Below are 22,966 nucleotides of genomic sequence, written 5' to 3' on the forward strand. Positions count from 1 at the left end.
TTAGTCCATACCAAGGGAAGTGTAACACAACTACATAATGTAAAAGAATACACAAATACACTTGAGGTACAATAGAATCTTAGAAAGAACCAGAAAAATGAACCAACCTTCATTCTTTTTGCACTCAACTGTAAGTGATAACTAGTCAGATAATACAACAGTTGGAACAAGACATTGGTGGAGTTGTCTGGTAGTGAGAATGAAAGGATAAAAGACTAGTAATAACCTGAGTACTCTAACATACCCCCCCTGTCCTTAAAATTCGAAGTACCCGTTAATCATCATGAATGTCTGCCTCTGGGAGTGAAAGAATTGGGAATGTGGTTGAGTTTAGTGGGGATAATGTGGAAGTGTATGGTGTAAGATCTCCAGCTCCTCACTTGACATACCCCTTGTTGACCAAAGTCTCCTTGCTGAAGACATCATAATTGGAGTAGCATCTTGCATAGGCTGAGTGTACTGGATGTGGGATGAGGCTCCTGTTGTCTGGCAAATATTTCAATGCTAATATTTTTAACAGATATCCCAGCTGCTTACCGTAATGCACGTCTTCCATAATAATGTCCTTGTCGGTCATAAGGCTTCCAACCTTGCTAGACAAATCACTGGTCAAAGAGTTACAGGTACAGGTTGAAGGAAGAGTATAAGAATTGAAATTGGTGTGCACTACGATCCATGTTAATATGTGAAAAATTATGAGTCTAAAATTCATACCATCAAATCCCTTGATAAGATGATGGTTGGGAAATTCTAGTCTCGAGCTATTCTGAGTAGGTGTTTCCCAGTTCCAACCTGAATAAAGGCCCAGGTATGCTGACTGGCTGCACACCGTACAAATCCATTGTACAGCTTGTCTTCCCATGGTCTGGAAGTTGGTGAACCATGCTTGAATGTTCTCCTGTGAAGTGTATCCATAAAGCAGATTCATGCAGTCAGGGCTCAAGGTCAACAGGATTGCTGGACGTTCCATAGCGATGCAATAAAATTGGAACTGAGGGATGTACATGCACTGCGTGATGGGAACAAGTGGATCAACAGGAATGGAATGAATGGCTGCACATGTAACAATGTGAGCTATGTGGCATAACACCCACGGGCCACCACAAAGAAGTGCCAGTGGCGGGGTCAAGTGCATACAGAAGTTGGCCAGTAGGAAGGGTAAGTGTGATAAAGTTGTCAGTAGTTAGACGGTAGTTGAGTGGGTTGATGTCGTCGATGATAGTGTTGGACAATTGAAAGACATCAGGAAAATCACTTTTTTTCTGGGACAAACATGTTTGTAAGCTTTTTCCCAGGGTGTCACAAGGGTGGATGTCCTGGGGCAACCTGAACTGTCCTGAGATAACCTGAAACTACCAGTATACTAGATTTCAATAGAAAGAACATTTCTTATTGTATATGAATCATTATGATCAAAATGAGGCTGGAACAAGAAGAAACTACACCACTGTTCAGAGATTGATTGACCTACAAAAAGTGCAACAACAAAGAAGATGAAGTATCCTTTGCAAAACATGTTCGTTTTTTGTGTTCTTTTTTGCGCTGGAAAGCGGCGTTTCAGTCATTTCCAACGCGTCTATATACGTAGCATTTGGTTCAAAACTCACAGGACTATGGACCAATTACTGGCAAAGAATCTGCCCCAAAATGGTAAATGTTATCGGAGGTCACCGTAAACGTCGAAATAATATGGGCTCTTAGACCCGTTTTAAAGCTCTAATTTGTGCGTTTCCAGCAAGCCTAAAATCGCATGAAATGGAGCAGAACTCATGATGATATAATATATGTTACATCACTTCAGTCACCCATTTTAGGGTACCTATGAGGTACATCAATTCCTTGATTTAGGGTACCTTGAGGGTACCCATTCTGGGGTGGTATATGAGCTCAATACCAATACCATGGTACCATGGAATGGAAAATCCATACCATATCCCACTCATACCAATACCATGTTACCATACCATACCATGTCATCTCATACCATACCAAATGATCTCATACCATACCATACCATCATACCAAAACTGTCACGGGGTGTCTGGGGTCCTTTTCCAAAATATATAAATTATTTCTGCAGGCTGCAATACTGGTCCATTGGGTGCCATTTTTTGTGGGGTGGTTCTCCAGGTTTTTCCTGAGATATTAGGCTACAAATTGAGGCCAGATAGTCCAAACCATCTATTGAAAATGAGTTTAAATAGGCTTTATCCCAGCTTTCCCATGCATCCAAAGCCATTTAATGATACATATCTTTCCCAGTCCTTTCAATTAGAACAATATTCATCACAGATAAATCAATACTGCATCCATTGTGATGATGTGGTATTTGAGAAGGAAAGAAAAGAAGACATTTTCTGTATTGGCTATCAGTCCTGAACCATGCATGATACCAAGTCAAGTTATGGATTAGAAGTGGGGTAAGGTTGAGTGGGGAACATGGTAAAGAAAAGTGGGGTGTTGGCAAAAAAGGTAAGCAGAGGATTTTCAGCTGATATAGATAAGCCAAGTTATGGATTAGAAGTTGGATAAGTTTGAATGGGGAAAATTGTAAAGAGAGGCAGGGTGTTGGTGATAAATTAAGGGAATTTCAGGCTGATATAGATGTGTCAAGTTATGGGTTAGAAGTGGGGTAAGGTTGAGTGGGGAACATGTGGTAAAGGACCAAGGGGGTGTTAGTGAATTCAATGGTGGAAAGCTGCCGTGCCAAACTACATCCCATCTGCATGCTATTAAGGGTATTTGCAAGCTGGACATGTGTATACCAATAAGTGCTGGAGGTATTGTCAATGAACTGAATCAAAGTCATACCTCCAGACCAACTCCAGACAATCATATCATATGGTATGGTACCTTCCTGAATCATACCACTGGTATGGTATCTGCCTTTCAGAATAATACCATATGGTATGGTATCACTGCAAACATTCCAACATACTGACGTGAGAATATTTTGAGAGTATTTTGATGGTACATAATTTTTTCCCAAAATACCATCCACCAGGTATGTGATTGGTATGAAGATATATATTTTATTACCCACACTGAAGTATCTGATTAGTATTTTGATTGTATTCAAATGTTTTTCCTCAATACTGGGTCACATACTAGAATAATACTTCTATCACAGTATCTTAACTTTGAACAAAATATCTTCAACATACTGATTGACCAATATTTTAAGAGTATGATTCTTCAGGATAAGATACTTTGAAAACATTATATATAATATTCAAAAGATACTTGTATGATACTAGAGAGTAGATATAAAGGGAATATCTTGAAAGTATGAAAATATATCACATTTTTATATTGAATACTAACATGATATTAAGCAGATACTCATTAAAGATGACCAACATACTGAGATGCCAGTATTGTGCTAGTATCAAGAAGAAACAAACAATACCGTCTGACAGGTATTTTGTTGGTATGGAAAAAATATGAGAGTGAAATATCTATATACTATTCAAATATTGCAGGCAGAGTATCCAAATAGTATGCTACAATATTTTATCATACTGTTTGAAAGCTACATTTCATACTTTTATAATAAAAGCATAATACTGGTGTATGGAAATTAAAAAAGTATGTGAAGGGTATGATATTGAACAGAATTTTAAAATCAACAATTTTAATGTGAGGATTCAATACTAGATGAGAAGTAATGAAGATATATCATAATATTATACAATATAATATCATGTCAGTATCAGAAGGGTATACAAATTTCAACTTGGTAATTTTGAGGTGGGGATTAAATACTAGTTGAATACTTGAAGAGGAGTATTGAAAGTATATCATAATACTACACAATATAATATAAGAATGGTATCAGATAGGTATAGTAATACAAAATGAATAGTTTTAATGTGAGGATTAAATACTAGTTAAATACTAGAAGAGGAGTATTGGAAGTATATCATGATAGTATATAATATGATATGAGAGTAATAGAATAGTATGATTAAAGTATGATAATAATACCTTGCTTGTATGAACAATGAGAGAGTATTGAAATATTTTTATGATAGAAGTTAGCATCATACTAGGGAAAGTATTGAGTATATATTGTATACATGTATCCTTGTATCCTTGTATTCATGTATTCATGTATGCACATATTCTTGTATTCATACATCCATGTACATATATGCATATTCTTGTATTCTTTTATTCAGGTATCTATGTATACATGTATCCTTGTATTAAGGTATCCACATCTATGTGTATCCTTGTATTGATGTATCCATGTATACACATGTTCTGTATTCCTGTATTTACATATACACATATTCTTGTATCCTTGTATTCAGGTATCTGCATATACATGTATCCTTGTATTCATGTATCTACATATACATATACACTTGTATTCTTGTATTCATGTATACATGTATCCTTGTATTCACATATACACATTACACATATACATGTATCAAGTATCCTTATATTCATGTGTTCATGTATTCATATGTTCATGTATTCATGTATCTGTAGAAATACTAAATGAGTGTTAGATAAACTCAGTGATAAGTATGTGCAACATTGAATCCATGCTTTCGATACTTTCACTGCATTCTCTTTGGCTAATCATCTTCAAGTGACATTTTCTGGACCTTACCATGGTGTTATGCTGCAGGATTGGACTGGGAAATTACAGTATCACATTGTTTGCACTACTTTCTGCCATTCATTTTGAAGGCTTCAAGTGCATCAGGTGGGAGGGATGCATGGGCATGGACAAGAAGTTGATTCACAAATGAAAAGAATGAAAAAGCTACAGAAGATGTTAACACTCTTGGCAATAATTCACTACCAAAATTTTGGACAACTTCTAATTGAGCAGTGTGCTTGGCTCATCTTGTTACAATATGGCTCGTAATCTTTGGTGTACTCCTATGAGTATACAAGTTGTCAGTAGAAATTGAATACAAATGAATAACTATCTGGGTTACCAAAGAAGACACGAGCAAGACCATAGGGTTCTGTAAGTATCTTTGAAGTATTTTAGAGACTTTGAAACTGAGTAAGGAAATTGAGTACCAGACTGCTGAATGATTAGAGCGAGTCTTTAATCATATGTGATGTCAGTGTGAAGCATAACAATCTTAGGACAGCTTCAGACTGGGTAGCATGAAGCTTTACCTGGTCCTACAAGAGTACTGCTTGTGCTTACAGCAGTTCTCAAATATGAGAGATAAAGTGGGGTAAAGTTAAGAGATGCCTCTCTTGCATTCAAAGAGGCAGTATTTATATACAAGGGATATTCTACACTATTTTACAATGTTCCAATGCCAGTGAGTTAGTATAACTTGCACATGAGTTCAGTTCAAGTTGTTTGGTTGCACCTTGCTTGCCAAACACCACTCATTCAAGTCAATATGAAGTCAGTACTAACTTCTAAGTGTCAGAAGTAGAGGGCACAGACTCTAAGCTCATGCAAATGTCATGGTATGAGCAGAACACAACTACGTGGATACAGAATATGCATATATATGGATACATGGATACATAAATACAAGAATACGTGTATATGTCGATACGTGAATACAAACATATGTCTGTTTGTGTATTCTTGTATTTATATATATGTGTATTCTTGCATTCATGAATAGGATACATGTATTCATGTATCTTATCTATTCTTGTATTTATGTATCCACATATATGTGTATTCTTGTATCCATGAATATGTATATCCATGAATATGTATATCCATGAATATGTATATCCATGTATATGTATATTCTTGCATCCATGAATATGTGTATCCTTGTATCCATATATGCATGTATCCATGTATCCATGTATATGCATATTCTTGTATGCGGGTATCCATGTATGTGGGTATCCTTGTATACACATAGCTATGTATTCATGTATCCAACATATATGCATATTCTTGATGAATACATGTATACATGACATGGATATGTGTATACATCACATATATGTGGATATATGGATACAAGGATACATGTATACATGTATACATGAATACATGAATACATGAATACAAGAATACACATATATGTGGATACATGAATACACATGTATACAGGGATACCACATATGCGATAATGAGCTCAAGTGGAGAATCCTGAATTTGAACAAGATCTGCTTCCACAAAAAAAATTGATTATGCTTGTGTAGATTTGTACTGTTTAGAAAGCTGGCTGAATATATTTTCAAACCCCGTCCATCAAACATCTAGAAGATAATCTAGGTTTCTAAACTCTATGGGAGTACTGTAGCTGCCTATCACACTCTTTGTACATGACTTACAGGAATTAATATGGATGTAGAGTTATGAGATGTCATTCAAGGTATATTGAGAATAATATTTCAACTTTGAATTGGACAGGGGAGTGATTATTTTGTGAGGCAGGTAGCCTTGTTTACTTGATGATGCAGCATCTCTGTTCAGCTCATGACTGGTGCTGTCAGTTATTGTGGAGCCGGTTATTGTGGAGCCAGTGGTAATTGCGGCTTCACAAGTGCTGTCAAGAGCCTCCACAACCAGACTTGTCAATTTTGTGAGTCACAAGACCTGAGCTGAGACTGATCTGGGGGAGAGTTGCCGAGCACTTATACATGCTTAGCTCAACCTGTTACCACAGAATAGGTGGCACATGACCTGAGGCCTGAGGGGAGTGCTTTCTTTATTTGGCTTTTACTCCAAATGTTTAACCATAGCCAAGCCCCTTCACCCATTTAAGGTTTTAACGACATCGTTGATTGTCAATTTACTCATTCCATTTTATTCCAGGTTTCTCTTCCTATATGCATACATCAAATTACTGATATATTGAACTTCTTTGATCCCATACAACATATGCTTCCCAGCTTGGCTCACGACTCTGCTCACACACACCTAGCTGAACTGACACGACAACCATGTGGCACAGAACCATGACATACACTATGGATACATGAATACAAGAATATATGAATACAAGAATACTTGTCTACATGGATACAAGGATACTTGTATACATGGATACATGAATACAAGGATACAAGAATATGTGTATATGTGGATACCTGAATACAAGGATACAAGAATATATGTATACATGGATACATGAATACAAGGATACAAGAATATATGTATACATGGATACATGAATACAAGGATACATGTATATGTGGATACCTAAATACAAGGATACACATATGTGGCACAGAACCATGACATACACTATGGATACATGAATACAAGGATACAAGAATATGTGTATATGTGGATACCTGAATACAAGGATACAAGAATATATGTATACATGGATACATATGTAGATACCTAAATACAAGAATACACATATATGTGTATACATAGATACTGGAATACAAGAATACAATTATACAATTATACATGGATAGATACAGTCATCCACCCACCAATGATACGCCACCATCATTTGATACACTTTTGACCAACTAATATCTCACTCAATACTACATCAATCTTTGTGAAATAAATTGTAACATGCACTACAAGTTCACATCTACCGTAGTACAAAATTTGGGAACAATTGAAGCAGTATTGGTGCTGCTGTGAAGTTTTCAAAACGGACTGTTTTTGGAAATTGCTGCAATACAGTCACACCACCCAATGATACACCCATAATTTTGACTTTTCTTCCTGACCTGTGGTTCAAACATTCTGAAATTTGGTAAGGTTATAGAATGTAATTTATCTCAAATATTCATGTAGTTTTTATGGCTGAATGTTGTACCTCAAATTGTTGGATGCAATTTCTCAGTTTCGGCGTATCATTAGCAGGTGGATGACTGTACATGTATACAATTTATACTCAATACTCTGTCTAGTATGATGATATCTTCTATCATAAAAAACATTTCGATACTCTCTCATTGTTCAAACAAGCAAGGTATTATTATCATACTTCAATCATACTATTCTATTACTCTCATACCAATCTCTATATCCACACTATACTATCATATAAGTACAATTCTTCTTATCATTGGAGTTAGCATACCCATTTTATACCATTCTCATATTATATTATATACTATCATGATATACTTCCAATACTCCTCTTCTAGTATTTAACTAGTATTTAATCCTCACATTAAAACTATTCATTTTGTATTACTATACCTATCTGATACCATTCTCATATTATATTGTGTAGTATTATGATATGCTTTCAATACTCCTCTTCAAGTATTCAACTAGTATTTAATCCCCATCTCAAGATATATCTTCATTACTTCTCATCTAGTATTGAATCCTCACATTAAAATTGTTGATTTTAAAATTCTGTTCAATGTCATACCCTTCACATACTTTTTGAATTTCCATACACCAGTATTATGCTTTTATTATAAAAGTATGAAATGTAGCTTTCAAACAGTATGATAAAATATTGTAGCATACTATTTGGATACTCTGCCTGCAATATTTAAAGAGTATATAGATATTTCACTCTCATACTTTTTCCATACCAACAAAATACCTGTCAGGCAGTATTGTTTGTTTGTTCTTGATACTAACACAATACTGGCATCTCAGTATGTTGGTCATCTTTAATGAATATCTGCTTAATATTGTGTTAGTATCCAATATGAAAATGCGATATATTTTCATACTTTCAAGATATTCCCTTTATATCTACTCTCTAGTATCATATAAGTATCTTATCCTGAAGAATCATACTCTTAAAATATTGGCCAATCAGTATGTTGAAGATATTTTGTTCAAAGTTAAGATACTGTGATAGAAGTATTATTCTAGTATGTGACCCAGTATTGAGGAAAAACATTTGAATACAATCAAAATACTAATCAGATACTTCAGCATGGGTAATAAAATATATATCTTCATACCAATCACATACCTGGTGGATGGTATTTTGGGAAAATTTTATGTACCATCAAAATACTCTCAAAATATTCTCACATCAGTATGTTGGAATGTTTGCAGTGTATGTGGATTCCAAAGCCATACCATTCCATACCATCATACCACATGGTATGGTATCTGTCTTTCAGAATAATACCATATGGTATGGTATGTGGATTCCAAAGCCATACCATTCTATACCATCATACCATATGGTATGGTAACCATTCCAGACAATCATACCATATGGTATGGTATGTGGATTCCAAAGCCATACCATTCCATACCATCATACCACATGGTATGGTGACCATTCCAGACAATCATACCATATGGTATGGTATGTGGATTCCAAAGCCATACCATTCTATACCATCATACCATATGGTATGGTAACCATTCCAGACAATCATACCATATGGTATGGTATGTGGATTCCAAAGCCATACCATTCTATACCATCATACCACATGGTATGGTATGGTATGTGATCTCTGGTATAGCCTCATACCATATCTTTGGTACCAAACCCCATTCCAATCTGTCTACCAAATAACAGTAATACCATCAGTATGGTGCATCTTGAATTTTTCCAAGTCCAAGCAGCATAGCACAAGTATTCCAATGGCACATTGATAATTCAACCAGTGAAACAACAAGGTCTACATGATCCTAACTACCAATATATCCGGTGACCAGCACTGAAGAGTACTAAGTACCACAAAACCCTATGTACTAGATAGTGTAGTAATTCTAAGTCCCCCAAACGAACCTGCATGACACAAACATCCACATGGATGTGCACCAACTCCTGAACTCTGCCTGACCATCAATTCTCCTCCTCCGTTGAAGACATTTCAGAAACCCTGGCCCTCACTAGGAAGTCGTCGACATAGCACACCACCCTGTGAGTTGCTCCCCATCACCAGCCTCTGAATGCCCCCGTCCAACCCCGCAAGTGCCAAACCCAGCAAATCCTTCGTTTCCTTGGCCATAGTAGCCATGAGAGTCATACGGACGACCATGTCCTCGATATTGGGGGCAGATGCCACGGCCTCTTCCACCAAAGTCAGATGGTGCATACTGTCATGGATGGTGACCATAATATTGGAAATTCGAGAACTGGGGTGGAGGTTGGTGATGGTGATCCTGCATGGAAAAAGAGGGTTCGAACCTAGTCGCCTGATACTCATCCATGAAAGTGTTGTGCCCATCTTCGTCATACATGTTAACATCCGCATCGTAGTCATTGTGATTGTGAACATCGGCGTCATTCCATGGAATGACACCTCTCGGACGGTTTGACCCAGCATCGTCATGAGTACGCCACTGCTGGGACATCCCATGGGAATTGAGTCCTTTGTCCAACCCGCACTCATTTCCTGAGCCCTGGGTCATGCTATGGGGATGCTGCCCTTCTTGACTCTCCCAACCACTGTCTCTGGGTCCACCTCGGTTATTGCGCACTGGCCGTGAACCCAAATCAGCCCCTTGGCCTGGCTTCTCCTGGCGACAGACATGTTTGGCCGGAGGAGAGTGAATGGGGGAGATAACAGGAGCGCAAGAGTTGCCGGCCTGAGTATCCTCATCAGAAGTCGGTGGTTTTTCGACCTGGACACCAGCTCCTGAAGGCTTGGAGTCCTCACGTAACTTGCGCTTCTGCCTGCCAACTTGTGTGGAGGTTGTTGCCGTCTTCTTCTTTTTGACTACCTTCAAGGTGTTGACCTTGATCATCTGGCTACGAGCTCTGGCACAGAGTAGTGGAGGGCAGTCAGCACCTCCATCATTTTGTCGAGCCGCATTTTCAACCTCTGGCAAGCAGTTTCTGACATGGGCAAGGACGACGAGTGCCCCTGATTTGGATTCGCCAGTAACGATTAGTGTTCGCAAGTTCAGTTCAGTCCGGTTTTTTGCCCCCAAAACGCGCAACCGTGGACCGCAACCGGTCTAGGACCGACCCAGATATTGAGGGAACCGAACCGAACCACCTAGGACCGGTCTATTTCGGTCTATGGAGCCGGTTCAGACCGATCCAGACCGGTTTTTTTGCGTATAATTTATTATACCAATATAAACCATTTGTATCTTGACTATTATTACTCTGAAAAATAAACAGGTTATATGAAATAGTAAAGCATGTAAATACCCGTCATTCTACCAATTTTGAAGAGATTTAATGAAGATTTGACATAGCTATGACTGCAACCGAATTACATCTCGTAGAGACTCGGGTAAAATATGGATTTGGTTATATCTTTCTCAATTCTTAACCGTTTTTGATGAAACAAAAACCCAATAAAAGGTAATAAACGTGGTTACAAGGGTATGTAACGCACGTGACCGTTTAACCGGTTGCAACCGATCAAAACCGGTCTTTGAACGGTTTTAATATATTTTCGAAATGAGGCAACCGGCAACCGGACCAACCCCAAATTGGGGCAACTGCAACCGAAAAAAAGACCGGACCATGGTCCGGTTCAGTTCGGTCCACCGGTTTTTTGCGGTCCTATGGACTGAACCTTTAAACACTAGTAACGATGGGTATGTCCAGCCAATCCTCACTCCCCTCTGCCAAGTCCATGTAATCTAAAGCCCAGTCAATTAGAACATGCATCATGAACATCACCAGTCAAACTTACCATCAGACCGGGAGACAATTTGAGGAGCTAGCTCCTTCGTCTCATCCTTGCTAATCATGTACGTGAATATCATATTAATCCCATTTGAACTGATGTCGGTTATTGACCATCCCTTTGCTCCAGGGATGGGTTCATTGCAAGGCCAACGTTCAAGAATCATTCGATCGTCATGGCAGTGGGTGAAGAAGTTGGCCCACAAAGCCAACGCCGAAGCTATCACAGGACCTGCACAATCCACTGCAAACCGATCAGCAGGTAGCTCACCCCAACAAGACAAATGGAACTTACCAATCTGAAATTTCATTAGGTAAGGTACACATCTCTGTGAATGATCTCGAGAAGATTCCATGGGTCGAGACCCTTCCGCGGTTCGGCAATTCCAATAAGACGCAGGAACAGCACTCATTGGCTGAGTTAAATCAGGGTCGGAAGAGCTTGCCACACCTTTCGAAGACTTGGATTTTTTGGCCAGACTTTTTGTAACCTTCGTGTGCTCCCTGGGTTCCATGGGGGGCAGCTGCGGCACTGTGCTTGAGCCTTCTACATTTGCGTCCAAGTTCGCCACATCAACTCCAAGCAATTGCGAGATGTCCACAGTTTCTGGTACAATAAAATTAGAGGCCATCCCCCTGCATAGTTAAAGGTCAATATACCTTCTCAATTGATAATACTTATATCACTAACCAAAGGAGCATTGTCAAATGATGAAGTAACTTCTTGATGTCCACTTGACTGTGCTTGATGACACATTGCAGCAAAGGATTGCCTGTGATGACGGTAGCAGCCTGGTTGGCCACAGGATCACGAGGAATGATTACCCCGATCATGTCCAAGTCCGCCCTTCCCAACGCCGTTGCCTATGAAATCAGAATATCAGACAAAGTCACTGCAGATAAACTGTCCAAACTCACCAAGTCTTGAACTTGCTTCAGAGCCAACTTTGTCATCTTGAACTCCTGCTGGTCAACCTCCGGCTTGAACTCTGCCAACTCTACAAGCATATTCTGCCGATAGTCCTCCAGCTCATCCTCTGAAAGGTTCTCCATAAGGATCTTGTACATCTCTGAGGCCTGGGTAGGCCACGAGCGACTGGCAGCTAAGACTAATCAATGAAGCCTGATAACCAGGACAAAGAAAAAAGACGTACTCTGTTCGGGATTGTAACTCTGGTGACGCAGGTACATTTGCCATACGTCCCACCAGGACGGCTCGCGAGAAAGGGAGACATTGAAGCCCCCTTTGCATAGGACAGACTCAGGTGTACAGCCCATGTTCTTGCAGTATTCCACGATGGTGTCCGCAAGCTCCTTGACTTGATCCATTTCACAAACTGAGAAAGGCCCACGCTTAGCCTTCGGCGCGGGATTTGAATGTTTCTTTCCCAGTGCCTTTGCGCTAGCGACAGGGCGCACATGAGGACTTTCGCTTGCACCCTCCACACCTGATCCCTCATCGTCTCCTGAAGGCGTCTGTGGAGGTGGCTTACTCTTCACCAGACGATGTTGGAGTAGTGCATCCTGGCAGATGCATACTCCATCCCCCTGGTGTTTGGGGTCTTGCATAGGTGTCAGAGGGTCATTACATACACATTTACATGTCACGTCATGTTTGTAGGTTCTCCAGTCCATACCACCATGTCGTCTGTGTCTACATGTTCCCTCTGAGTCACTCGGCACCTCTCCAACGTAAAGTCTGCGTGAACTCCTCTCCTTCATCGCATGCCTTGTTATTGTCTCCTGAAGGTCTAGGTGCAGGTTGTTTGCCCTTCACCAAACGACGCCGAACGTGACTGTTTGTCTCTGGCGAAAGGTTCTTCAATGGGTTTTTCCCCTTGCTTCAACGATGCTGATCCTGCTCATCTACTTCCTGCATTATCATCTCATCATCGGCCTCCTCCTCCTCAGTATCCATTACGTCGTGGCCAAGTCCCCGATTCTTTCGAGCATGGTCAAGCTGAAGCTTTTTGGCCTTTCTGGACTGGCTGTAGTCACTTGGTGTCAATGAAGACTCTATATCTGCACCAGGTTCATCATCCGGTATGCACTGCAACTAAGGGCATTGTTTGGCATGGATGATGTGGGCAGGCTGGCCTCTGCATCGGGTTGACTCTGCCTCCTGGCTGCGTTCTGCTTTGTGACCTGCCTCTGCTTCGTGCCCTGGCTTAATTTCGTTGCCTGACTCTGCTTCCTCTCCGTTGCCTGGCTCTGCTCTGACACCTGACTCTGGTCCGTCACCTGAATCTGCACTCTTGCCAGACTCTGCTTCATCGTCTTCGCTACACCCTACACTCCCTTCCGCTAAGCATTTGGCCTGACGCCTGGCAACTCTCGTTGCTTCCTCCCACCATTCCTCCACCTCGCCAAGATGGTTCGACGCAGGAGGGGGATCTGTGGTGTAGCCTTGGCGGAGAGACTCCCATCGTTGAGTCACCCGATTGAACCAGGAAGTGAACCGGGTATACTGATGGGCAGGGTGAGCACCAGTGGCCTTCCAAATTCTCAAACGATGTCCAATGTAACCCCTTCCCCCCATGACTCTGCCAATATGGCAGAAATATACGGTTACTGGATGCGGAAGGGAAGAGGCCAGAGGGATGGGGAGCCTATCATCCTCTGGCATCGTGGAATCGAAATCTTCATCACTGGAAGCGGGATCAGGAGTCTTGGGTTTGCGATAGCGCAGCATAGGATCAATGAAAGTAAGTGAAGGTATGTCCAGCCTGTGGCGTAACGTGTAGAGACCATGCGAACGAGACACAACCTGAGTGGGGCCAGAGATGGGTGAACAGGGAAGAACCCCAGACGAATCATTTCTGAAATATTGTCAGAAACCACCCTTACTTAGATCAATTTAAGTTACCTACATCGGAATGAAAGTTGATTTGATTGAAAACGTGCCCTCTGCTGGCAGGGAAACTCTGGCAGATGCAGCACTGTGAGTTATGTTGAACAAGATGGGGAAATTCGATGGAAACACACACTCACATCAACGTGGCCTGGACAGACAATGGCAGGCCAAAGCCAATCGACCCAGACAATACCCTGTGCCAGAATATCAATGTCTTGTTTGTCTGAACGCCTGACCAGCACTCACCTGCCCCCCGCACTGTCTGCATGATGTGCAGGTGGGGAGTTCTCGAAGTCTGAAGGCCGTTTTTTTGGGTCTCTATTATAAAACAAGTCTTCCGCTGCTATGGCCAAATTATCAATGACTCTGTTGGCATTATGGTGAGTTGTACACCCGTGTAGTCTCAATGGCAGAGCAACCAACCGATTGCCACGTGATATAAGGTCCTGAGTGGGCATGGCATCCGGATCAGCCACATTAAGGACCCTGTATGTATAGATGTTAGAGAGAACTATTGAAGAGGATAAATATTACAGATGTGGAAGCAGTGAACAAGGAGTTAACACTGTACCCGAGTGAAATGACAAGGAGTCAAATTTCACTTGGGAGGACTCTCCGCGACAAGGAGTCAAACAGAGAGCCCTGACAAAGGGAAAGGAACGCACACTTGCTTGACGCCATACGTGCAGTATGACTTCATCTGGGTGAGCTTGACCACGGCAGAATTGGCCTCCCTCTCAGAAGCTGCATCCTTCTCTCCCACGCCGGGCTTGGAGTTACTGGCAAAGTTCATCATTCTAGGATAAGATATTTGAGTGAAGAACTGTCAGGAGATAACTATAAAAGCAATACCGTTTAATGTCGGCACTTGGTGCCGTCGATTGACTGGGGTCATTGTACTGAGTGGCTCCCAGATTAATGGCGAAGTTGGGCGCCGCATCCATGGAAAGTCCCAGAGACTGATTGGGTTCAGTGTCGACAAGGGGCTCATTGCCATCCTCCAAGACAATGATCCTAAAGTTCAGGATGAGACTCACCCCCATCAATCACTATCAAGTCCTCACCTGTTGATGTCCACCATGGGCACGGACACATTGGGATTAGATTCACTAGCCGGAATTTTCTTAACGGCCTTGGAATTGTTTCTACACGCAAGTATTAGTGATTTTATTTCCCTTTAGCAGCAAACATACTTTTTGGCCCGACTGGGGCAGGAAGGTGCCGGAGTAGGTAGGTCGTTGACGGTGGTGTTGACTACAGGAACAGTGATCTTCCTGGCTCGGCTACGGGTAGGAAGACCTGTCGCCTGAGTGGGTGCGGACTTGCCAATGACGTTTCCGCCGGTATCAGCATCTGTCGTGCTAAAATTACTTTGAGGTGAAAGGCCTCAACACAACTCTCGTTGTCTGTACTCTGGGCTGCCTTGCCCACTCCCTTCTGCAAATTTTTTAAACATCGTGGCTAACAGTGACAGAGGATTGTCTCACCTTGGTGGAAGTGTTACCTCTGCCCACTGGGGGTAGAAGAACGACAGGCTGCAACTTACGAGGGCGAAGTTTTCGAGGTTCAGACATTTTGGTTGGGAAATTAAGTTTTTTTCTGTTGTTCAAAAAAATTGGAGGGCCTTTTGAGTGGTTTGGGTCAGAAAGGCGTCGCACTGTGTTTCTATATACTCTTACTTCCATGCCAGCACAGGGACATGCTAACCCGAAGGGATTTACTGTGGTGTTGTGGCATGTTTGGGCGTCAGGGTAAGGGCAATGTAATATAGTGAGATGAGGTCATTGTCGAGGGCGTCCAGAAACTCCAACTGTTTAGTGCGAGGTCTTCAACCGCACAGTGCGAAAAGTCCCCAACCCGAAGGACCATCGACATTACTGACTGGGCTGGCCAGGAGGGGGGTTGAAATATTCCGAATGGACATTATTATCAGTGTGCTTGAGATCTTCCGATTGGACATATTTATCAGTCTGCATAGTGTGAATTCTGGTGAGTTAGCTGATGCTTAGGGAGATGAACAAAGCTTACAGACAAGTTGAATACTGTGTTCAGGGGAGTAGAGTGGAAAGCGATCTTGGTGCTAGCATCCATGAAAGGATTGTCCCACTGTATACACACAGTCGTTTCCCACCCATGGTGTTATGCAGTAACCATGTTCATCGGCAATCATTTCAACGTTGTACACTGAGAGAGGCAATTAGCACCAGATATGAAGTTTCATAGGAAGTAACCTACCCAGCCCATGAATGACTGAATTCCAGCACATGAAGTGCATACAACTTGAGGTCCAACTGTCTTAAATGTAAGGGACATCGAAATCCATCGAAATCCATCGACGTCGAAACTTACCATGAAAAATTCAGGTGAAAATGTGACTCTATCGAAGGGCTGTGTTGGTCTGACGAGAGTGAAGGAGATGGCACTAGAAACAATGAGCATTGTGTTCAACGGCCCTGTGAGTGAATAGCAGTGACAAAGAGTCAAACCGCCAGAAGGAAATGCCAACAGGGAGTCAAAGCCTTCGCAACGAGGATGACAAGGAGTCCAGTCCAGGTGCACCAAAAGGGAGAGAAGGAGAAAGAGTAAGGTAACTCACAATTCAGAGGGCCATCTGTCCATGGAAATGAGACGGCACAGGAATGGCTGGAATATTTTGGAAACAATGAGCATTCTGTTCCTCACGGACCCATGAGAGACTAGCAGCGACAATGAGTCAAACCGCCAGATTGCACAAAGGCCGACATCGAGTCAAAGCCATCACAACGAGGATGACAAGGAGTCAAATCCAGGTGTGTCAGAAGGTAGACAAAGTGAGCAAATATGGTTACTCACGTTTAAGATGACCATCCGTCCACGCTGAAGAAAGGACCATGAAGGGGTAGTGGAGCCAACTGTCTTAAATGTAAAACAAATCGAAATCTTTCAACAACAATACTTACCATGGATACTACAAGAAAAAATGGGACTGGGGCTCTACGCAACCGAAAGATGTGCTGGAGCAGAGGTCCATCTGTCTTAAATGTAATTAAAATTGAGTTGTTTTTGATGTTGTTTTTCAATCAAAAAACAAGATGAAAAACAAGCTGAAAAACGCTACCGTGAACTACCCTATAGCCTACCAAGTTTACTGATAGACTACAAAAAAGTCGGACTCTAATGCATTTTTCTCCATGAAAACAAAACCAAACAATATGATTTCAATATATTTAGAGTCCGACTTTTTTGTAGTCTATCAGTAAACTTGGGAGTCTATATCTGACCATTCCTTTTCTAGGGCATGCACCTTCCTTTTTTGGTCATTTTTCCCATGATACAATAGTTGTAGCCCTTTCTTTTAGCTTTCTAAATATACTGAAATCATATTGTTTGGTTTTGTTTTCATGGAGAAAAATGCAAAAAACAAAAAACAAAACATGACACTTTTGGGATTCCTTTACCCCATATCTCCACAACGGGAGCACTTCAGAACATAATTCAAACAGATTCAGGAAGCTACAGTGTAGGGCTACAACTTTTGTTTTGACCATTTTTGGTAATTGGTCATGTGACCATCATCCCAACATCCCATTACATGGACCCTGATAGGTAAAATCATTCTCTGCTTGGTTTTCTTCACTTTTTGGTCAAGCCAGGTGATATTTCCCTTTTGGGATGGATCCTGAAGTGGATCCTGAAGGCAGTGCCTGATGTTCTGTACACCATTTATATATATATTCAATTTTCCTGCTATTTTCTGGCTATTTTTGGATATATTACCATATTTGGAACTGGACCCTAGACCCTGACAATGTTACCCAACAAGATGATCAGCAATGAGCCCTAATTTTTCCTGATTTTATTGCTATTTTACATTTGGAAATGCACCCTGGACCCTGAAAGGTCAGCTGCCACTAAAAATGAAATATTCATTGAAAGCACCAGGTACACATATGAAAAGTGCAATGAAGTCTCCTAGGAATAAGAATGAAATATCCATTGAAAGCGCCAGGCATCCAAATGAGAAGCACAATGAGATATCCTGGGGTTAGCAATGAAATATCCAATGAAAGTAGTGTTTGAAAGTCCGGTTCGGTCCGGTTTTTTGATGCCCAGGGGCGTTAACCGTAACCGTAACCGGTCTGCCTTTTCCCCAGAAGTCAAAAGACCAGACCGGACCGCAAAAAGACCGCAGACCACGGTTTTTTGCGGTCTATAGACCGGTTTCGGTCTGCATCAGTTTTAACCGGTTTATGACCGGTCTTTAGGCCAATATTTTAAAATTATGAATCGGTAAATTTATTAACATCTCTAATAGCTTCAAAACGAGCCCAAGAACGTTAAATTCCGTTAGGAATTGGTGCTTCTATAAAATAAGTCTGGTACATCTATTATTCCCAAAAGTAATTTACATTTTAATTCATATCTCTCTCGTTTTTTTACCAAATCGTACGTTCTTGGGTGCGTTTTAAAGGGTATTTAAGGGGCTATAAAAGACCGGTCCAAACCGGTCAAGACCGGTTCACGTTAACCGGTTTTTTTGCGGTCTTTACATTTCAAAAATAAAAGACTGTAACCGCAGGTCCGGTCTTTTGCGGTCTTGGTCCGGTCTGGTTACGGTCTTTTTCCAGTCACGAGACCAGACTTCCAAACACTAAATGAAAGTGCCAGAGATATATATGAAAAGCACAATGAAATATCCAATGAAAGCACCAGGTATATCTATGAAAAGTGCAATGAAATATCCTAGGAACAAGAATGAAATATCCATTGAAAGTGCCAGGCATTCAGATGAAAAGCACAATGAAATATCCTGGGGCTAACAATGAAATATCCAATGAAAGTGCCAGATATATATATGAAAACTCCAATGAAATGTCCTGGAGCTAAGAATGAAATATTCATTGAAAGCGCCAGGCTTTCATATGAAAAGCAAAATGAGATATCCAGAGATAATGCATCAAGTTTGTCAGAGCCTTACCGCCTAGAAAGAACAAGTAGTTTATTCACTACTAGCCCCTAGACAGTATCGCTGTGTGTGACGGACTTAACACTTGTCGCATCTCTCTGCAAATTCACTGATATCGTGGCGGTGGTTGTGCAGGCAGACGCCTTGGACAGAGAGAAGGAGAGTCGATGGGATGGTGCCAAGGAACATTAGTTTTTGAGAAAGTATCGTATTGTGTCGTGTATTGTTCAAAGAAACGTAAGGAGAAAGAGATGGCCAAGCGACAGAAAAAAGCCTGCATAGGAGTCGTTGACACAGATTCAAGGTTGGAGGGGTTTATATAGAGTATGGCAATGGCAATGCAACCAGTGGAAAATACCAGGCAACACCAGGTCAAGAACGAAAAGGGTAATGATAGGGACTGTCATGGACACATCCGGGTATTATCCGTACCCGATCTGTGGATTTTCCCACCCACGGATTGGATAAGCCACAGTATGGATATATCCGTGGGTATAGTGGCACAGACCAGCCCTCCATCTATCTTCGTCAGTTCTTTGCCGTTTTCCACGAAAAAATATGCGTTAGAAAGCTGTCGTTTAGGAGAATTTTGTTATAACAAAATTCACTGTAATATCTTATGTGAACTTCAGTAGAAGCTCATTCTTTAATAATGGTGGAGAATGAAAGGATCAAGCCTCAGTTCATAAAAATATCACTGGCATCTTCATAAAAAGCAAACATCATAATTGGATATGAAGTAAGTCTTCAAAATTGGGAAAAGTCAACTATAAAAGTTCTAAATTGTATTTTATAGCTGTTATTAGTGAAATTCATACTTTGTCAAACTTCTCCCATCCTCAAATTCTGTGAAAACACCCCAAATTCTTTGGAAGCAAGCATTTTTTAATTTATTTTCACTATTAATCCAATTTCACTCCTTTTTATCACTCTTTATGCATACTATTAAGGATTGGATGCCAGATAAGCATCAAATACACCCCAGTGTCATACATGGCTTGGAAGGTTCAATAAGTATAAGTAATTTATATCTTTGTTTTTGAAATATCACTTCAGGATTTTTTGGTGCAAACTGAGTCACAGATGTGTATGGTATATCTCTATCACTGATCTGTCATATACACATTGTCTTTCTGGGCTGTTTCTGGCCTCTTAAATATTTATTCATGACCAAATTGATCTCTGTATGCATTGAAGTCAAAGGTGTAACATAGTCCACTCCATGAATGCTTGAATAGTGTGGAATGATAAAATCTGAGTTAAATTTAAAAGAATGACTGAAGAAATAATTGTATTTCAATAAATTTATGTTCAAATTCATCAAAGAGTGTTTTTATCTTAGGAAGGAGTGAAAGAAATTTAAAAAATATTCATATCTAATATATAAAGAGAGGAAGGTTGACAGTTATTACATAATAGATCATGTAAGCAACCGTGCTGCAATACTGAGCGGCATGAGCGGCGTTTGCCGGAAACTCACATGAGTCATGAACAAGTCATGCACAAACAAACCTTTCGCTTCAGTGCACGACTCAACCACAACTGCACAACGACAATGACGCCATGGCAACGCCACGTCACACCACGGCCACAACCACAACACGACGCCCAACACCAAGAAGATGACCGCCCACAAACGAAGACCAGCCAAAATGGACCACCACCATCCCAAATGGCTCATGAATGACGGACAGCACACACAGGCGGCGACGAACGACAATGACGAACAACGGACAACCCCGACGACCTGGCATGTCAACGGACGTGCCACGTTGTCTAGACGGTGACGATGCAAGTCGTCATCACTGTCCCCATCATTGCAGGTGAGCAACATGGCTTCTCTCCCCCCTCTCCTTTTTTCACATGAGAAACAGGGGTCACGTCGCCATTGGCAACAAACACGAAGACGGTGACGATGCATCCACATCAATCATGGTGAGCAACATGGCTCACCTCTCCCTCTCCCTTTTTCACATGAGAAGCAAGGGCCATGTCACGCTCAAAAAACAAAAACGACCACCTACAAACGAAGATGAACGAGCACCAGCCAATCCCGACCACCATCATCCACCATGGCTTACGAGCGATGGTCAACCACCCACAAACGGACAAAGGCGACAAGGAGCCCAGGTGAGCAAGCTCCCTGCCACCCCTCATTTTACTAATACGCAATCCAGGTGCCACGTCGCCGACAGCGACGTGGCAACCAAACGACGAACGTCGTTCGTCATTGTTTACTCTAGGACACCACGGTGAGTAACCCCCGTCCCATGTTCATCCGAACCCACCTCACTGAGACACAGGACAATGAAGGAACCCAATGTCGCGATGAGAACGACAGAAGACAAGGACACGGGACAACGATGCTACGAAAACACGGTGAATACCCCCCATCCCACGTTCATCCCTACCCACCTCGCTGAGACACAGGACGACGACAGACTGGCCACATGGGATGACGACGACGTAACGAGGAGGACACAGGACAATGACGCGATGAGAACACGACCCAATGACGCGACGAGGACATGGGACGATGAAGACAATAACAACATGACCAGGACAAGGGCCAACGAGGGACCAGGGCACAACATGACGCAGAGGGGCCGACGACGTGACAACAACAGCAACGACGACGACGCGATGCCAATGTGGTACGACAATGGACGAGGGACCAGCACCACTACCCTGGATGGGCGATGAGTGCCCGGCACCACGACCACGAATGATGATAAGGCTCACCACTGCCTGTCCATCCCCCTTCTTTTTAACATCCCCCTTTCCTTAAACATTTAATGTAGTAGAATACTTCCTATGTAATTATCAAATACACTTCAATTTTACCTGTTTAAAGTTGAATGTCATAAGGGATTCTGAGGATGAACTTAGCAGCATGGGATACTTAGGTAAATTGTGTTTGTGAAAGTTCTGCAGCTTAGGTTATAGGCACTTTGACAATGCCAGACTCCTGTAGCCTTTGTCTGTCCCCTCAAATGTTTATCGGTTAACACATGAATTTGCTCAGCCATTTTGCTGTAAGTACATAAATAGTCAAGACTCAAGAGGCCACTGTAGAACCTATCTAATGGCCCTATTGATCTGTCAAAGACGGAATGTGCACCCCTACCTGAAGTATAAGAACTGGGATGAAACATGCACAACAGAACTGGAATAAAGCATGCGTACCAGAACTGGGATTAAACATGCGTACCGGGGGGTCTAGGGGGCTTGCCCCCAGCAAGCTGTGACCAAGCACCAAAGGCATGGCCGAGCGTTAGCGAGTGCCGCGCCATAGGTGCAGGTCTAAAGCTTGTCTATACATGAAAACACAAAGGATTGATGGCTGACAAATTCAGCTTTATCTTACTAAGCACTTCACACTCTCACGAGACTTCTCAACACGGCTTCAGGCTGCTCCTGCCTCACTGTTCCACAAACCACCACGAACTCTGATACATTATTTTGTAAGTTTCTGGATAACATTTTGATCATTATGGAAAGCCTTCAACTATTTTTAGACACCTTCAATTGACATTTTGTCCACTTGGATTGCTTCTGATCACTTTTGATGATAGGATTTCACAAGGTTTTGCTGATTGGTTAGTTGCTTCAATATGTGGATCTTTTTCTCTTTTTTTTGGTAATCAGAATATATGCTTC

The 22,966-nt window shown here is 41.6% G+C and overlaps 5 protein-coding genes across 5 annotated transcripts; 2 read left to right on the forward strand and 3 right to left on the reverse strand.

Moving 5' to 3' along the window:
• On the reverse strand, positions 1-1,516 carry LACBIDRAFT_330670 (uncharacterized protein; the record flags this gene model as incomplete). The annotated part of the gene is made up of 9 exons (XM_001884978.1): positions 1-30; positions 108-128; positions 245-249; positions 390-479; positions 538-666; positions 715-792; positions 835-1,009; positions 1,095-1,346; positions 1,472-1,516. 9 exons carry the CDS (start codon positions 1,514-1,516, stop codon positions 1-3), a joined length of 825 nt encoding a protein of 274 aa, XP_001885013.1.
• Positions 1,517-9,586: 8,070 nt separating this feature from the next.
• On the reverse strand, positions 9,587-15,935 carry LACBIDRAFT_330671 (uncharacterized protein; the record flags this gene model as incomplete). Its single annotated transcript, XM_001884979.1, has 21 exons — positions 9,587-9,603; positions 9,777-10,024; positions 10,050-10,728; positions 11,438-11,461; positions 11,515-11,751; positions 11,803-12,143; positions 12,199-12,371; positions 12,426-12,610; positions 12,662-12,983; positions 13,378-13,529; positions 13,653-14,326; positions 14,378-14,446; positions 14,499-14,555; positions 14,608-14,679; positions 14,785-14,847; positions 15,027-15,158; positions 15,214-15,375; positions 15,426-15,506; positions 15,555-15,722; positions 15,849-15,867; positions 15,908-15,935. 21 exons carry the CDS (start codon positions 15,933-15,935, stop codon positions 9,587-9,589), a joined length of 3,903 nt encoding a protein of 1,300 aa, XP_001885014.1.
• A 300-nt stretch (positions 15,936-16,235) lies between these two features.
• LACBIDRAFT_330672 (uncharacterized protein) lies at positions 16,236-17,303 on the reverse strand (the record flags this gene model as incomplete). The annotated part of the gene is made up of 7 exons (XM_001884980.1): positions 16,236-16,331; positions 16,390-16,467; positions 16,597-16,611; positions 16,711-16,783; positions 16,958-17,004; positions 17,194-17,256; positions 17,301-17,303. 7 exons carry the CDS (start codon positions 17,301-17,303, stop codon positions 16,236-16,238), a joined length of 375 nt encoding a protein of 124 aa, XP_001885015.1.
• A 1,100-nt stretch (positions 17,304-18,403) lies between these two features.
• Positions 18,404-18,750, forward strand: LACBIDRAFT_304657 (uncharacterized protein; the record flags this gene model as incomplete). Its single annotated transcript, XM_001884884.1, has 1 exon — positions 18,404-18,750. One exon carries the CDS (start codon positions 18,404-18,406, stop codon positions 18,554-18,556), a length of 153 nt encoding a protein of 50 aa, XP_001884919.1. The 3' UTR covers positions 18,557-18,750.
• A 2,345-nt stretch (positions 18,751-21,095) lies between these two features.
• Positions 21,096-22,009, forward strand: LACBIDRAFT_304658 (uncharacterized protein; the record flags this gene model as incomplete). The annotated part of the gene is made up of 5 exons (XM_001884885.1): positions 21,096-21,129; positions 21,181-21,241; positions 21,293-21,436; positions 21,484-21,558; positions 21,610-22,009. The coding sequence occupies 5 exons, from the start codon at positions 21,096-21,098 to the stop codon at positions 22,007-22,009; spliced, it is 714 nt and encodes a 237-aa protein (XP_001884920.1).
• Positions 22,010-22,966: the final 957 nt, after the last annotated feature.

This window comes from Laccaria bicolor, genomic scaffold (assembly GCF_000143565.1).
Source record: "Laccaria bicolor S238N-H82 LACBIscaffold_28 genomic scaffold, whole genome shotgun sequence".
NCBI classification, from domain to species: domain Eukaryota; kingdom Fungi; phylum Basidiomycota; class Agaricomycetes; order Agaricales; family Hydnangiaceae; genus Laccaria; species Laccaria bicolor.